At 36.7% G+C, this 18,507-nt stretch overlaps 2 protein-coding genes across 3 annotated transcripts in view; both read left to right on the top strand.

The window, feature by feature from the left end:
• Positions 1-18,507, top strand: part of lingo1a (leucine rich repeat and Ig domain containing 1a) — a 135,478-nt gene that overhangs the window by 75,098 nt on the left and 41,873 nt on the right. The gene's annotated exons all lie outside the window — the stretch shown is intronic.
• On the top strand, positions 8,111-16,905 carry LOC112435769 (sterile alpha motif domain-containing protein 3-like). Of its 2 annotated transcripts, XM_076886062.1 has the most exons (7): positions 8,111-8,604; positions 10,059-10,148; positions 12,571-12,724; positions 13,192-14,193; positions 14,816-14,974; positions 15,298-15,393; positions 15,804-16,905. In XM_076886062.1, exons 3-7 carry the CDS (start codon positions 12,722-12,724, stop codon positions 16,110-16,112), a joined length of 1,569 nt encoding a protein of 522 aa, XP_076742177.1. In that variant the 5' UTR covers positions 8,111-8,604; positions 10,059-10,148; positions 12,571-12,721; the 3' UTR covers positions 16,113-16,905. The 2 variants fall into 2 exon arrangements, with proteins under 2 accessions (XP_076742177.1, XP_076742176.1); XM_076886061.1 differs by having other exon boundaries at positions 10,059-12,724.

Raw genomic sequence — 18,507 nt, 5'->3', positions numbered from 1 at the left:
TTCTAAGACCAAATGGAGAAACAACATTTTAAAGACTTACACTGCATTGCTTGGTGGTTTCAACTGACTTTGAGTTCACAAAAAGTAAAAGTCGTTAGTGTACCTCACCAGCCTGTTTCAGTCCACCTAGTCATGAGGTAATTGTTGATGAAACAGTAACTTTAGTTACTATGGACTGGAATTATAAAACAGCCATTCAATTGTTATTATTAATTTATTTGTAATTTTGTTGGAAGTGTTTTTTGTAAGAAATAGTTTACCAGATCCATTGTATGAAGTATGGCACCTGAAGAGCTTCACTTTTCGTGTTTCTGTGTATGAGCCACTGTATCTGCTTTTTCTCTGTGTTGAAGTTTAGTGGAAGTAGCCACTTTATTTGATACTGCATCAACCAGAAATATGGTACCTCTGAAAATGCATAATTTAACATGTAATTTCTAACACACTAGTACCTGTGAAAATGAAAAAAAAAATCTAGCAGGGACAATTTTATTTTCAGATTTCCTCTTAAAGTAGCTTTCAAATCTAAATATTATTTTTCTGTCAGGGCATACAAACTCTCATAGTGTTAATCTTGGGAATTGGTTGCCCTGCTTTGCCACATCAACATATCCAGTGAGGAGTCTCAAAAAATAAACAAGATAGAAAAAAACCCCTCATCTGAGCATTTGTATGAAACCCATTTTTCAGTTAGTTTTGTGGTTGTTCCAGATGCAGGATTATTGCAGGATCAATTAAAGTATACTTACTTTGAATGTGCAATCCAAGAAAAACTGGTTAAACTACATGACTTTAAACAGCATCAAGCTCATTTCTATTGTCAGCTCCTGGCTAACTTAGCTGACACTCACAGTGAACTGAATAGTTTCTAAAATCTTAATCCAATTGGCCTGTTCATACGACCATGAAATACATCATCGGTTGCTAAAAAACAAAAGAAAAGAAAACTCCCATTTTTCAATTTCTACTGCTGCATGTTTAAATCGTATCAGCCCTGGATTTTTTCAATCTTCCTTTTACCTGCATAATAATCAAAGTTGATGACAGAAAATTCTGTCACATGTGATACACGGTGGGAACAATAAACCAGTTCTCTCTGTGTGTCTCACTTGCTTACATAAGAAGAGAAAGATAAACAAATAACAGCCAATATGCAGCCCAGCAAGCTATGCTTATTGTCTCTTCAAGCAGAAACCCATTTTCTCAAGGCACTGTAGACACCCGAGAATAAAAGACACAGAGGTATTCCTCCTGAAGGTCAAGAGTAGAGGAAACAGAAGTCAAGAAATTACTTTTTCATCCACAGTGAAAAATGTAAATCTAAATAAATTGTGATTTGATTCCTCACATTTTTTTTTACCATCATGGTTTACTTGCTGTAAAAAAAAAAAAAAAAATTTAATCAAATAAAATAGAAAGATAGAAAGAAAAGTAGTGCTCTAAGGTGAAGGAAAAACCTGAAATTCCCTTTAATTTATATTCTTTATATTGCTCATTGGCTTTATTCAATGTAACAAATAAATACATAAATACAAATCTCTCAATGTAAAAGAAAAAAAAAACAGCCAGTTGTTTGCAATTTAAGTGTATTTTAATGAACACTACAATTTGCTCTAAAATTACTGGCTTCAGCTTTACTCAGGTGAAGATGTACATTCTTTGTTCTTCTCTACCCTGGAGAGCTGTGGAGTGTGCCAGTACAATGGCAAGACAGTAAGCAGACTTTAATTGATTCCGCCAATTACTCTGTCTGCTGGCAACAAAGTGTGGCAAGTTACAGTGAGAAGCAAATCGGTTTAATGAGACTAGGTGTCCCCGGCCTGGTTTCAGGGAGTTTGACGAGCAGAATACTGCAGTTGGCTGTGATGATACAAGACACCGATCACAGCAACAGCCCATTACATCCAAACCTACTGTATTTTGCAATGTGAGAATGTAGCCTTTCAACACACTTCTTACAGTGACATCATCTAAGCCGCCTACATGCAGAAGATTTATATGTTCTCGGCAAGGTTTAAGAGTGCTTAATAGCACATGTGATGTGATATTTTTCATCATGTCTGCTTTCATGTTTAAATTAGTCTTTATTCTCTTCGGTCTTTTTCAGTGGAAAACCAGTCCAGAAATATAGCCTCAGTGAAAGCATGAACTAGCTGTTTGACAAATAACCTTCTATGGTATCAAGTGGCAGTAACTAATGTGTTGCATCTGAGGAAAATAGCATTGATTGTGAGAGTCATTTACTCCCTATTGAGAAGCAATTTGTTTGGTCTTTTTTTTTTTTTTTTTTTTTTTTTGCAGAATGTGAAGTATGGTTATACAATACTGGAGATGTAAGTCTGTGGGTGGGAGGTAGAGTAGATGAAGTGTGCCACACCAAGTTCTATGCAGAGGTGCCTTAATGATCTGAACTGCTGATCTTTGAAAAAGAATGACTGGCAATTAATCATTTGAAAAAAAAGGAAAAAAAAAAGATAGATCACAGATCAAACCCTTAGAGCACAGCTCCCAGTCTTTCCTTCAAACCACAATTACTCACACCTCTGTGAATATCATGGTTGGAAGGAGAAAGCAATGTTAGATAATGGTATTATCAAGGGAATTACATTAGAACCCTTGAGACTTCAAAAAGGGTTCTTTACAAAAGCAATTATGCAGCTTGTTCGTCTCAGAGCTTTCTTATCCCACAACTTTGTGTCAATAACCTTAAAAGTAAATAGCTAAGTAGGGCTCAAGGGGCTGTAGAAAATATCACCGAAGGTCGCATTTAGACTTTCCTGTAGCGAGAAGGGTAGTTTACAAAGGTGGTAAAAGAGCTGGATGTTTTCTGCTTTTTCAGGACGTGAAGATTAATTACAGGGTCACATTAAAGATTGGCACAGGCTTTAAAAGCCTCAGTAGACACACAGTGTGGAGCCACAGTACACTGGAGTAAACATCTGCATTACACAGAGGGAGAGAGTCAGGATAAATTACATGTTCAGTCTTTTAAAAGCCATGAGTTTCATACTCTGATTTCACTTGCACATTCAACAGACAATTTCTTACAAGTTAATCCATCAAAACAGCTTTTGATGTCAATGACAAAAAAAGACAAAAAAAATTCCTCCAAAAATATATAATGGCCTTGCAAGGATGCGTATTAACCTCCTAAGACCCGAACTCTTCCATGGCATTCATTTTAAATTTCTCTTTGATATTTGGGCATATTGGGGCCCGATGAATGTAAAAACAAAGAATTACCAGATTTGATTTTTTACCTTATTTTTGTTTTTAAGAAAAATAAGAGCCACATATGAGGATATTCGTTTAAAATTTTGATAGAACTGTAGCAGTATAATGTCCTCGTAGGTGGATGTCAGGCCCTTGTAGAGCAAAATTGAGTATTTTGGTCTAAATAGCCCAAAATGTGATGTCCACATATGTGAATGCCAGGTCCTAGGAGGTTAAATTAGAAAAAGGTGTAGCCGTTTTAAAGCATGACACAAATAAGCTCATACATTTGTAATTTTGTATAAACACATAACAACTTAAATGTTTAAACAATGGCAACGATTCTACTTGTCTATTCTATTAATAAAAAATCTTTTTGTTTCATACTGCAGGGTGTATTGTGTACATTGTAACAACAAACTACTTCACATTAAAAAGCACACTGCCTTTCACTCTCAACCTCTGTTCAAGGCTATTTAGGCTTGTCACGAAACCTGAAATGACTGAATTGATGATGAGCAATTAATTTCTTCCCAAATAAAGACACAAGGTCGTCCTTTGAGTTTGTTGCTGTTTCCTTTCAAAAATAATCCAGATATAAAAATGAATGTAATCAGCGGTGAAAAAAAGAAACACGCCACAAAGCGTTATGAAACACACTTACTGTTTATAGGTAATACACATTTCATGATTTCCTAAAAAGGTCAGGGAAGAAAAACACACACAGGACTGGCTTTATGAAAACATTCATTCTGGTGCTTTAATTTGTAATCCATTTCAATCATAAACATATTGATTTAGCCGTATTTGCTAGTTCATTCTCTTTACATTAAACAGTGTAACCAATACAGGTTCTTTCTGATGCCATACATATAAATACACACATACACAAAGTGAAACCACTTATTCTTGGAGACGACATGAAATATGACAAATACGAAAACTATCTAGCTAAACTATCTAGCCAAACACTAAAACACACAGTTTGCCTCACTCTTTTCACCCTGGCACGTGAAAAGAGGAGCAAGCAGTTAGATGTTTTTCAGGAGCAAAGGGAAAACACCTTTTTCAAGAAGAGTTTCCAGCTGAAAATTGGACATTCACATCAGTAGGTGGAGTTTTCCTCTCTCCCAGGAGTGTCATTGCTGCTTGGATTGGGGCTTCCAGTTTATCAGTATCAGGTCTTCTTTTTCATGCGTGGCATGACCAGGGTATGCCCAAGCTGTCTCAGGTAGATCTGGAGGTGTCCCCAGTGTCCTTTTAACTTCTGGGAAGTTCCCCATCCACTTAACAAAGGCAGAAATAGCATCTGATTTTATATTCCTTGAAATGTCTGACAGAGCTCTTATCTCCCTTGATACTGTATGATACTTTATTTTAGGACCCATGGCAGATATTAACCAAATAATTTATTAAATCTTCAAGGGCAAAATTAGGTGTTTTTGACTGGGACTGCAACACATTTTATTTTTAGAATAAGCACTAATAAAGACAGAAACAAGAACATGTAGATATGATATCATTAGGGACAAAATTGTTGACAAAGTCATAAAAATTAGAATGAGATACAGCAACATCTATACATAGTCCAGAGTGAGGTGCTTGATTTGCCTATAAACAACAATGTTTATCTACTTCTAGAGGAATAGAAAACATGATGAAAGAAATTATTTGTCATGCTTTTTGCAAACGGAATAGAGCGTAAACAGGGGGCTACAACATGTATTATTCTACATGGTTTGCAGAGCCTACCTTGCCCTGTCAATTGTTCTGGAGACCTTTTAATCCAGTGACTTCCCTGTGGCATTGGCTTGTCTCCAGCTGTGAGCAGCAAGTGTTTATTGGCTGTGGTATCAGTGGGATACTTGTAGTGGCCCGCCCCACCTTTAATTCTTAGATTCTTCCCAAGGCTGTGACAAGCAACTCTTTGACTTCAGCTGAAGTAAAAATGTAAGTCTATGTGAGGATCCTAAATAAATCAAAGGCATATCCACAGCTGTCCCAGAGGATTCTGGTCCTGGTTTTTTTGTTTTTCTTGTTTGTTTGTTTGTTTTTACACCAAAAAAATTAGATCCTTACTGCATTATTTGGACTTTACTTAAGTATTATATATCATTTATTAATAATTATGGGAAAGACTGTAATACAAGCATGACTTCAAAAATCTTTGTATCTGACGAAGAACTATAGAATGGTGAAATATTGTCCGATTGTTATGCTGTTTACACTAATTAGTCTGACAAAGCATTGCAATTAAAAGGTCAAAACTTCCTTTGGAAAATGGGTCAAGGAGCTTATATAATATTTTTTTTAAATAACATATTAATCTAAGGTGTATTTAATATTCTCTATATTAATTATACAGTATAATATCCTGGATACAACATAGGAGTCAAAACTAAACTTTGGGATTATGATACCTGTCATAGAACACCATTGTTAGAGCAGAAATAGTTGAATAGTTATATGCCTTTCCTTCCTTGGTCTTGGCATATAATTAACCTTCAATCATCATTTCACTCATCAGTGTCAAGAATAATTCTATAAATTAAATCTAGCACCACAGGGGGCTCCTTGTGTGAAAGAAGTTACCTACTATTTTATAATAGTTCTTCTGAGTTAAAAAAAAAAAGTCCTCCCACCATGAAAGGCTTTAATATCTGACAGCATGTGCTGCCAAAGTTATTACTTTCAAATGCTTCAGCTCAAGGCCAGAACAGTGAACCCAGTCACTATAAGCACGCACCGGAGACACATCCACATTGCATCAGAGTCACTATGACGTGGATTAAAACCATAAAAAAGTAAAATAAGATTACAATTCATGAGAACAGCTAAATATAAAGATGTACTAAAAGAAATTCTGAAGGATATACTAAATGTGTTTTTGCTACATTTGTTTCTGGGAGCTGAGGAACTTTATCATTCTTCAATTGTTTTGTGTGTTTTCAACTGTAGTGATACCGGAAATACTTTATACCATGAATGTTGTTGAAAAGAGAAAAAAGTCTTTGAGAAATTGTATAAATAGACATTGTAATGTATGCATGCATGAAAAAGTAATAAGTGCCGCATCTTCGTCTCTTCTCCATCACTTCCAGCTACATGTTCAATAGATTTTACCTCTGTGTGCTAAATCATCTGCTCGGCAGTGGTGTCTGTTGTTTTCAGGGTTCTATGTGATTGTCACTAAAAAGAAGAAAAATCCTTTTTCTAACTTCACCTGTCTCTACTCTTCAACTGGGTCTTCATTTAGCATGCTGAACTGGAGGTTACCTTACAGTAGAAAGTGATCAGAGATAACATTGCTTTTGTACTGGGACATTATCAAAATGAATTAATTAAAAGAAATCGAAATAGAGTAATCATACACACACAGCTGACGGTGATTACTATACTTCAATTTCAAAGCAAAATTGAAGAAGAATTTAAAAAATCTTTCAATTGATGTATAGCTTCACTAGTATAAACTACTAAGCAAAAGTGTAAAATAAAAAATCAGCTTCTGAATAGCAAGGACATTATTTCATGAAATATCAAAAACATCAGGTCATTTTGAAGCTCCCTGTATTTTTTCCAACATTCTTTATTACTAGTAAGCAGATTTATTTTCTGACATTTCACCCCATCAGTAGCAATCCAAGGAACCATTCAGACATTGGCTTTTTGTCACTGAAACTGCTAATAATGACCTCAGTGCAATCCGCAAATACTACTCATTGGAGACACATAAACACTAAACATACACTGCAAGGGAGCTGGCCAGTTGCCCTGACCCATACAGTGAGAAATGGCCATAGCCCTGGAACAAATAAAGCCACCCAATACAGACCTAGCATTTCCCCACCTAGTAATTGCCTCAGAAATGGCATTGAAATAATGAGATTCAGCTGAGTACCGTGGCTAGTCTGAATGCGACACTTTTGTACCTCAGCAGCTGTGAATGTGCGCACAGGATTTAATGTATGTACAAATATCAATGTATTTGTCATTTGCCTCTGAAGGGTAGGTAGGTTGAAGAGGTTAAATGGTTTTATTTGCTACTGCACATTTACTCTGTTGATCGCCATGCTGTAGTGGAACTGCTATTGTACAGCATCATAGAGGTGCTTATCCTGCAACCTGTGAAAAGCTGGGACAAACCACACTGATTTGAGAACAGATTTCATGTTGCTGACTGTCGTTTAAAATTGTTTTTTTCCTTTTTGAAATATAACTAAAATGTGATGTTAGATTAAAGCCATAAATAAATTAGACATTTTTGTTGTTATATCAATAATTTATTTATTTAATCCAGCAGTTCTCAAAAGTCACCAAATAAAACTTCTCAAAGTATTTATACAGTTTTGAAGGCAGCACGAAGATTAAGTAAAATGAAACTCTTCCTTAAATGAGGATGTCAGGGATCAAATCTGAAGGTCAGCCACATCTTTTTTCCTGTGAAGACCAAAACCAAGAAATGTTTTGGTGATGATACAGATTACAGATTCAGGAAGAATGAAGTGTCAAATGATGCACACTAATATAGCACCCTTTAATCTTTGCTAGCTACTACAAATTTTCAGTGTGTTTCTCATTCACACATGCTTATCAAAGTAAATATGTTGCAAAACGCGAGGGCTTGTAGAATAAAATACCCGGCCTCGTGGCAGTTGGTGATACAGTCACAGTCATAGGGCAGAAACTTTTTCGTGTTCCTCACTTTAAATTTCTTAAAATTATTTTGAGTTCATGAAGATGAATCATGTTCAACTATTGTTTGAAATACATTATTAATTCCATGTGTTACCTTTTTTTCCAGCTAGTCATATAAAAATGTTGTGATCACATCTTTTCAAACTTTGCTTTTCTGGTTGCCATAGTGACACATCCCTGGTTTCTCTACGAGAAAAACTTAGCAATTCATGTCTATGCACTGTAAAAACGATAACTAGCAATTGTTGATTTCACTAAAGTTTTTAAATTAAACTGACTTAGAAATAAAACTTTCTATTTACAACCTAAAAAAGCTTGTCTACCCAACAAATTTCTTTCATTGTTGTCCTAACTAAGATTTTCTAGACAGCATAACAAAGATTATCAACTTTTGAGCAGAGTTTCTGAGTCAAGTTGGGAACCAGTGGGAAACCCCGTAGATGACTGGCACATGTGGTCTGAACAAGTTTGAACTAAACCAAACGGACTTTCAACTGAGCCTGAGCAGACCTGAGCTGTGTGATAGTGGTTTACCATGTGTTCTAGACTAAAAACCTCCTAAGAAAATTTGAACCATCGTGGCTGGATTTGGATGCAAATTGCAATTTTTCGACCATTGAGGATTTTCACTTCTGCAGTTGGAGTGTATAATTCTTTTGGACAGGTGCTGGAGCTGCCGACCATTTACCCTAGCAGGTAAGCTAACTACATGTGTTATTAAGATTTTCTACAAGCGCCTAGGCTGCATCCTCCTGAGGACCCGGGAGAATGGAACTAGTAAAACACTGAAAAAGGCCAACAATAGCATTTTTAAGTTATCTAAGTGACTTAATTGACACACCCCCCCCCCCCCCCCCCTTGGCTAGCTATCGAGCTGGTGGGTAACAGACGTCTCCGAAAGCGTCGGCGCACTCTTGCAAGTATATGTTGTCTTAATAAACTGAACAGATATTAGCAATTTACATAGCTACATTAACGCCTGAAAATATCTTAAAAGTTTATTTTGTGACCCAGAAAGAGTAATATTAAAACTAATTCCACAGGTAGAATTTGCACATGCGCAATAAGGATCGGGGAGTCCGATCCGTAACTTTTTTTCTCTCGTTTTTTTTCTACATTATATTGAAATGTTTCAATATTGCAAACATTTTAAGAGATGCTTATTATAAGGAGGACGTATTTCTCGGACAAATTTAGAGGAGTCCACTATGAATTTGGGCAGCCTTCGTCGCGCCACTGTGTCGTAATCGGGCTACAAGCAGCCTCTGAAGGCTTTAGCTCAGAGTAGTGGCCAGCGCAAAAAGTAATGTTTAATGTTAAACACTCTGATATTTAGACAGACATCACTAAATGACGGTATCTCACACTGGCTTTTTACAGCACTTCTGCCATGGTAAAACTTATTAGCTTATTACCCGTTTTGTAACCAGTTTCAATGTTATCTTTGCATGAAAACGTTATGTTAACATTGACAACAAACTGGGCCAAGCACGCGTTGTCATGGAGACGCTTTCATGGGTCGGTGTAGGATATGTGCGCCAATTATATGACAGTGATATAAGTAACTTGCATATTGTCTAATATTGTTTTTTCACTTTTTCAATAGTCACCGTTTATCCGGTGCAGCACTGTTACTTTAAAGTAATGTTTAAAGCTGACTTGACAGTTTGTCAGCTGGTGTAAGATTGCCTAATGTACTGTAAGTTAATGTCACACGCAAATTAAAGTTGTACTTCATGCTCTGTATTATAAGATTGCTACATTTTCAGAGCTTTTTACATAATGGGGAAGGAGACAATATTTAAGGAATGATTGTGTGTTGCTGATGTATATTGTGTTACAGATAGTATTATTTTTTTCTATAGTTATTGCATTTTTTTTATCATAGTAACAAAAAAATGTTTGAATTCAAGCTTGCATTTATGTTACATGTCATGTATGTTATCAATCATATACTTGATATAGTAGACAAGTGGTCATATGTAAGTTAATATGATTCCTTACATATTTTTTTCATGATGTCTCTGGTTTTGGCTTGTTGATGTATTCAGCTCCTGCATCTATGGATTCCTTCTGTGTGTTAGATATGGATGTTTTATCCCATTGCAAAAGTGCTTTTGGCAAAATTGACTATGTCTCTTGTGTTTCAGGGGTGGATTTCATGCAGTGCCGATTTTGCAAATTCACAAGCTCCAGTCAAGAGACTCTTTTGAAACATTTCCGCCTTCATCACGGACAAGGTGCACATTGGCCATGCATTCACACAGACTGTGTATGTGTATTTAAAACACCTGGAGCATTACGATCACACCTCTCAAGGTCACACTCAATAGTAAAAATCCACAAAAATTCCACATTTCAGTGTGAATTGTGTGACTTTAAGGAGATTTGCAGTGAGAAAACCTTTTGGAACCATCTTGGACATCATTTAAAGAACCGAGAAACCGTACAATGTCCCTTTTTAAGGTGTAATTTTAAAACAAACATTCGCCCAACCTTCAGTTCTCACAGAAGTCGAAACCATAAAAATTGTACACTTGAGGATTTTCGAACAATTGCAAGAACTGTTTCTGAAGATGAGATAATTGAAAGTGAGCAATCTGATTGTGAAGCAGGAACATCAGCTTATAATTTTGTGAGACCAGATGAGCTTGACAAGATTGTAAAGGATGTGGATAGTGAGACACTTGAACACAAACTGGCATCTCTCTTTCTGTGTATGCAAACAGTGTTGCATGTTTCTCGAGCTGCAACACAAAAGATTGTAGAGGATTTCCATAACCTGCTCTCTTTCTCTAACATTCATACTCTCACCAGTGTAAAAGAGATCCTTTCAAAGCATGAAATAGAAGTAAATGATTGTGTTTTGCAAGACATTTCTAATGCCCTAGTTCAAACTAATCCACTGCTTTTAACAACATCGGAGAAAGGTTCCCTATCTACAGATCACAGAAGGAATATATATTTCAAAGAGCAGTTTTCTGTTGTAGAACCCACAGAGTATCTGTACAACACAGCTCATAAAAACTCTTTTGTTTATATATCTGTCACTAAGATACTTGAGACTTTACTGGGACGGGCAGATTTTTTGGACCAAATTGTATTTAATCAAGAAGCTTTATCTGGACACTTTAAGTCATTTCAAGACGGCAAGTACTACAAGGGCAATAAGTTACTGGGACAACAAAACTTATGTATCAGTTTGGGGTTGTATATTGATGATTTTGAAGTTTGTAACCCACTGGGCACCTCTAGAAAACGTCACAAGATTACTGCAGTATATTGGGTAGTTCTTAATTTACCACCCAGATTTCGATCTAATCTTTGTTCAATTCAGCTTGCTCTCTTAGGTAAAAGTGTGGATGTCAAACAATATGGTTATGAAAAGTTTTTTGAGCCACTGATTAAAGATATAAGGTGTCTAGAAGAAGAGGGAATTTTTGTGGAAGTTGTAAGCCAGTTTATTAAGGGCACTGTATATTGTGTGAGCGCAGATAACCTTGGTGCACATGGTCTGGCAGGCTTTTATGAAAGTTTTACTGTTGACAAGTTCTGTCGCTTTTGTTTGATAAGTCGGGACAAAATTGCAACGACTGAAGTTAATGACTTCCAATTGAGGGGTGTTGATCAACACAATTCATTTCTGGAAGAGCTTAGGCAAACTGACAACCTCCAAAGTGTTAATGGGGTAAAAAGGGAATGTGTACTGAGCAAACATTTACTATTCTTTCACCCAATAACCGGATTTCCTCCAGATATTTTGCATGACCTTTTTGAAGGCGTCATTCCTTTGGAGTTGTCCTTATGTTTAAAAAAGCTGATCTCAAAAGGGTTCATTACATTTGATACATTAAACAACTTCATAAAATCATTTCCCTACAAATATTCGGACAAAGTAAACAAGCCTCAAAAAATTCCAAAAACAAGCTTTGAGAAAGGAACAGTTTTTGGTAATGGACATGAAAATTGGACACTGCTGCGCTTACTTCCTTTTATAATTGGATGTAAGATACCAGAACAGGAGCCAGCTTGGGAGATTTTAATGGACCTCAAGGAAATTGTTGACATTGTTGTCTCAAACAGACTCACTGAGGAAGCATTGTGTTATTTATCTTGCAAACTACTGGATCATCGCTTGTTGCTTACCAGTACCTTTCCGGACTTCAGACTAAGGCCAAAACACCACTTCATTGACCACTACCCACATCTTATACGCTGCTATGGGCCGTTAGTGGAATTGTGGACGATGAGATTTGAAGCAAAACATAGCTTCTTTAAAAAGGTGGTCCATGACACTCACAACTGGAAAAATGTGCTGCTAACTCTTTCCTTGAAACACCAGCAAATGATGGCATACCATCTGGATAGTGGGAACCTTTTAAAACCAAAGCTCTATGTTGACAATGTGAAAGTGGTCAGGGTTTCAGAATTGGATCCATCAATCAAGTGTGAAATACAAAAGAAGTACCCTCATCTAGACAGTGTGTCTCTGTCTAAAACCGTTCATTTTTTTGGGACACAGTATGTGGCGGGCATGATTTTATCTGCTGGGCAATGCAGTGGCCTCCCAGAATTCCACAAGATTGTGACCATTCTTGTCAATGCAGAGGAGGTGACATTCATTTGTAAAAGACTGAGTTCCTGGTACATTGAACATTTCAGGTCCTATGAGCTTGTTGAACACACCTGTGCAGACCTTCTTGTGCTGGATCCAGATGTGCTGACGGATTATCACCCTCTAACAGCATACACAGTTGGTGGAAAGCTGATGGTGACCCCAAGGACGTACCTTCTCTATTAAAGCAACTTTATAATGGTATGTTCTCTCCCCTCCACCCTGTCTCCTATTCTGATCTCCCCTCTCACCCACCCTTTTTCTCTATTGTACTCTACTTCAAAACTCATTTCCCCTTGCTTTTTCTTTTCTTCTCCACACACTTCTTTCTTCTATCACTCTGCTATCCTCACCAAATTATCTCTCTCTCCTTTGTTTTCTCCTCATTAAGCATTAGTTTTGTGCTGAATGAATTGAAGGTTTTCCCAAGTGTAGGCCAGTTGAGTACAGTGGCTGAAGAAAATGAAAACTTGGATATAGACTTGAGCTTTATTTAAAAAAATTTTGTGTGTGTGTGTTTTTTACATTTGTAGACTAAATCATTTGCAAATCAAATGTAGTCAGCAGATTCATCTGGAAAAAGGCAGCTGTATGGTATAGGTGTCAACTGTCTTCTAATTGTGTTTGGCTATTGATTTTCTGCCAACTTTTTTTTCTCCTCTTTTCAGACTTTGTTACTTCGGGTAGTTCTTTCCTCCAGAGAAGCCCGGCGAGTCCAGCTTCCTGAAGTACCAGCATCTGTGGGACAATTGATTGATATACTTAAAGAAAGACTTGAACTTGCAGGTGACTTCTCACTACAGTTTGAGGATCCAGATTTCGGAAATGCAATATGCAATCTTACAGCAATATCTGAATTACCAGCTGAGCGTGCAGTCCTGCATATAATGTGGAACTGTGATTCATCTACACTTAACCAATCCATTGCTTCAGTGTCCTCTGCTTCAGTCTCTTCCCAGGACACAATAAGTGTGCACTCTGATGATTTCAGGCCTAGCTGGACCGATACTATCCAGATGAACTTAAGACATGTGTCAGAGTGGCCCTCTCCATTTTCTATTCCCAAGTTTTCACATGATGTTGAACTGAAATTGTGTAAGGCTAATGTGACATATGAAAAATCTAAGAAGGGCCTTGCAGTAACAAGAGACATGAAGATGGAGATTTTGGATAAAATTGCAGAGGCAGTGTTTGAAATTAAAGCCTACCCTGAGAAAGATGAGGTTGAGTCAGTGGCTTCTGCACTGGTTCTCAAATATCCATGCCTGAAGGAGCCAGGTAGCATCACAGGCTACGAGGGATGGAAAGCAAGTATCAAGCACAAACTTGGAAACTACAGATCAAAGCTTCGTCGGGCAGGCTGCAATGAAGTAAATGTAAACAGGAAAAGGAAAGGAGAAGATGAAGCCAGCAGTCCTTTCACCCTTAAAAAGCCCAAACGTGGAGAGGTCAATCATGTCCCAGATTATCCACAGCACCATGATGATTCTACTCTTGAAGAGGAAAGAGTTGCTCTGGTCAGTGAAATGAAGAAGAAACAAAAGAACTTGAAAGTCATACAGCAGAAGATGGCGCTGACATTTTCTCTCAGGCGGAGAGAGGTTGTGGAGTGTCAACCTATGGTATCTGAGGTCCAGGAGAGATGGCCTGGGCTGTTTTCCTCTGAGGAGGTAAGAGTGTCCAAATTTATTTATAATTTAATTATTATTCAAATTGGGCATGACTTATACTAGATGGACTATTATTGAAGTAGTACAGTATTTGCTGGTGTAATGCATTGGCCAACTTTATTATACCTTGTGCAACCAGTCCACATTGAAATCTGTGACCCATTAGATTATTTGACCTGTCATAATATTCTTACCCTGAACATTTCTGCCAGTACAAGAAAAGAGTCCCCATGCTAAATCAAAATTGTTCTTCCTGTGAAACAGAAAGTCAATCACATAATTTTTGACTTAGCATGTATGTTTTTTTTATTTTAGTGCTGGAAATAGGACTTCTATAGACTGAGATTTTTAGGGAAAGAATACTAAGGCAGGTCACATAATCTGATTCGTCACAGATTTTGGTGCAACGTAGAACATAATATGTATTTGCATATTGATACTGTTTTTTGTGGAGGGTGTTTCTATTCCTGTGCAAAATGTGTATTCATGAGAGATTTTTGAAGTAGGTTTTGCGGTTGATAACACAGTCAGGCATATAACATGGTGCAGACTGTACAAGGCAGCTACCCAGAAATTTTCTGTGCTGAATAAATGGCAATATTTTGGTTATTGTCTTGTTTAGATATCTGAAGAATTTCATCGGATCACAAGCAAAGACCTCCTAGGGACGTTCAATGCATCCCTCAACAAATTTGTGCCTGGCCTGCTGAAACTATACCGGTCTAAGAAGGGAGCTCTTGGTGAGGACATGGAAGACCTCTTGGATAAACTTGATGAACAGGTAAGTGCTCCTTTACCTGACATTTTTAGAAGAGAGTATACCTTTGTCATAACAGAAAAAAATGTTGGCTTCAGCCAAAACACATCAATGGAAATGAATGTAATCAGTCATTACTTTGTTTTTATTTGGCGGTATTTTATTTAATTTGTAAAAAGAAAGTAAAATCGTTAAAATGGTGTTTTGTTTTTTTAAGTTTTACATGTTGCTGGGCCTGATCTGTATTTTATTTTCATTACTATAAGAGTTCTGATTTTGCATTGTGTGTAGGTACACCACGTTACTATACTAATTTAAATGCTTGTTTTCCACTGAATGCTCTTTAGACATCTGACATTGTGTCCCACCGAAAGACAGCAGCACTGAGAGGCCTGCCCATTTTCCTCAGAGAGGATGCAACACAGGTTTTCCTGAAGTGCTTAGTAAGTACAAAAAAGTAATGCAAGCAAAACTAATTGCTATGAGATGTTTTTAAAAGATGATTTAATCCAAAATGGAAATGTCCACTTCCTCAGTGCAGTCCAGATAATTTTATGGTGAGGATTGCAGTTGTCATAACTCTCGCTGCTTTTTTTTCTGCTGAGGAGCACCTGGGCATTGTTAGTGGGTGTTCAACAGCAGAAAATATTTTTGTACAAAACTCATCACAAGGTTGGTTGGTGAAAGATATTGTGCTGTTAATTAAAGGAAAATAAGCTTTTTCTTTTTAAAACCTCCATGAGTCAAATGAGCATCATGGTATAGAGGTTAAAGTTAAGATCTTTAGAAATGTATTTTGTCTTTAATTTTTCTTAGCTTTCAATAATTCATATTTTACTTTTCTTCTCTTCAGGACACTGACATTTTGGAACCAGTGTTGAACGGTGCATCAGTTGCCATCCTCACCATCCTGCAAGATGACGATGCCGATACGTCTGTGCGAGAACATGCTGTTGTGTTGGAAGGGGACATCGTGCTACATAACATTCCAGACCTCTCTACTGCCTTGGCATACCTCTTTGGCCTTCTGTATGCCCTCAACATTGATTATCCAAAGCAGATGAGTTATACCTTTGAAGCAATTCAGGGCATCTTTTTTGAACTCGGTGGCTCTCGATGCTCACAGCGCATAAGGTCTCTAAAAACAAAGCTTTTGCTGTGACTGTTAATGGGGAAGCCAGACATGAGTTTAACTTGTTCTTAAACATGTTCAAGTGCATTGTAGAGTCATGTAAAAAAAAAAAAAACCCAGTAGTTCAACCCCTTTCCCTCTATATAATCGTTCACCTGTTACAAAGAGTTGCATATTTAGTGTTTGAACTGTTAAAATTAATTAGGAATAAGTGAAGGAAAGAGGGAGGAAAGGAAGAAGGGAGAAAAGAAGGAACAGTCAAAACAGAATGGTTCATTTTGACCTGGTCGGTCAATATGAAGTTGAAGTGGATAAGGGATTATTTGAAATGTAAATATTAGTCAGATGAATCTGTATTATTGAGAATCTATGGTGAAATTTTGTCTTGTAGGATTTTATAAGATTTGTTATAGTGTTTTTCACTCCACCTGAAGTATGGAACTGGTATTTTACCTGATAGTTCGCTGTTCATTGATGGTAACATTTCTAATAACTTTTGACTTCTGTAGTTCATCATAGTAAGCCCATGTAAAATGTCGATGTCTGGGTACATAGGCAATTGTTTGTTGCACTACCCTATTTAGTGTGCAATAGTTAAGTTAAGCTTTTACAGGACAGCCAGGGTGTGAACGTGAATGACTAAGCTGCTGGACACTTTTCTTTTTTTCTGGACTCTGGAATTTTAATGTCTCTGCTGGGGTGCTCAAAGCACCCTAAAGAAACTGGCAACACGTTTTTTTCTGTTTGTTTGCTTTTTTACAGAAATTCACCCCACTGCCCATGACCTTCTGAAATATACTGAAAGCACTGTTGAAAAAAATAAATAAGTTTTTACATAACATTCAGTTGTGCTTTGTTTTATTCTATATCTGTTTGAGTGTTTTTTCAAGTACGATAACAGCATACATTTTTCTTTATTTATATTGGTAAATTTTCAACTCACTGGAGTAAGAATTGTATGATTATTCAACAAGAATATCTGCGTTTGGTGAATTTAGGAATACATGGCCTTGGAGGGAATAATTGTATGTTAATTCAACAGGAATATCTTTGTTTGGTGAAGGCAGAAATACATGGCATTGAAACCAGAATTTCTTTGTTAGACTTACAGGATTATCCTAATTAGGTGAACAAGTAGATCCAAGTTGGCAGAACATGAAAATATTAGTTAAGTCAACTACAGTTGGCAGAAGTTGAGAAAACTCAAAAATCTCTTGCATCATGTTGCCTTGAAATTTTAAGTTTTCTCAACTTTTTCTTTTTTACAGTGTGAACACAAAAAAATTATCAATCTTTTTGTAACTATTTCACTGCCATAAGACTGGCCTTTACACTCACTCACTTTTTGCTTTGAGTCCAGTGTTTTGCCCAGGGCCAGTCTACACCATCCTACCTCCCCATAGGCAGAATAGTGTACTGAAAGAAGAAAATTTCAATACCAAGCACAAAAATTAGCAATTCAGATACAATTCAGCATTACAGTCAATAAAATTAATCATGAAAGAATGCTGATAACACCTCTGGGAACCCCAAATTCAAAAACATTAAATCCCTCAGTGTGACTAAATAAAAGCTCTTGGTCTCAGTGGTGTAAATTCTACTACTTTGCGTTTGAACCATTTCCAGCGAATGTTGACAGATGCAGCTCTGTTTGAGTGCATTTCTGACAGACTTTGGATCGCAGTGGGTTGCCCATGCTGAAATGTGTATTGTTGTAAATCAAACAAGACAGAACTGTGGATTTTGTTTTTCATTTGATTCATTGTGATTAATAAGCCATACACCATGTGGTGCAGTGCTAAACTCAGATAGCAGCTGGTAGAATTCTAGCAAGGTCAGAGAAAAACACTCGAGGACTTCAAATAATTTCCCAGACCGAGGATGAAAATGCAAGTATGATGAGAAACTAACTTCACTGAAGAATTTTGAGTCATGCATTACAATAATTAATAGCGTATATATATATATATATATATATATATATATATATATATATATATATATATATATATATACACATACATACATACATACATACATACATACATACATACATACACACACATACATAAATTATTCACAATAGTGCCCTTAGAGATACAGTGTATTGCAATCACTGCTGAATTAATTTGTGTCTGGACACCCATATGCCCAAGCCAAAGACTCATTCTCTAATGTTATTCCTTGGCAGTTGTGCCCCCAAGCGGAAATCAAAGAGCAAAATAACTGTGGCATGTCTTTGTGGTCACCAAGCTGCCATAATTTCTCTTAGAAGTTGGCAGTTTTATATTTGTTTGCAGCAAGAACAAGCTTTTAAGAAAGAGAAGAGATTGAGTTTGTTGATCAAGGTTACGGAAAATAGAGAAAGGAAGAGAAAATAAATAAATACAACATTATTTATTAAGGTCTGCTTTACTTGTTCATA

Source organism: Maylandia zebra, linkage group LG7 (genome assembly GCF_041146795.1).
Source record: "Maylandia zebra isolate NMK-2024a linkage group LG7, Mzebra_GT3a, whole genome shotgun sequence".
In the NCBI taxonomy this organism is placed as follows: Eukaryota; Metazoa; Chordata; class Actinopteri; order Cichliformes; family Cichlidae; genus Maylandia; species Maylandia zebra.
This window is presented reverse-complemented; position numbering and strand designations above follow the sequence as displayed.

Coding starts and splice junctions, on each gene's coding strand:
- LOC112435769 (XM_076886062.1), top strand. Junction 14,975..15,297: donor TGGATAAACTTGATGAACAG/GTAAGTGCTCCT, acceptor AATGCTCTTTAG/ACATCTGACATTGTGTCCCA. Junction 15,394..15,803: donor AGGTTTTCCTGAAGTGCTTA/GTAAGTACAAAA, acceptor TCTTCTCTTCAG/GACACTGACATTTTGGAACC.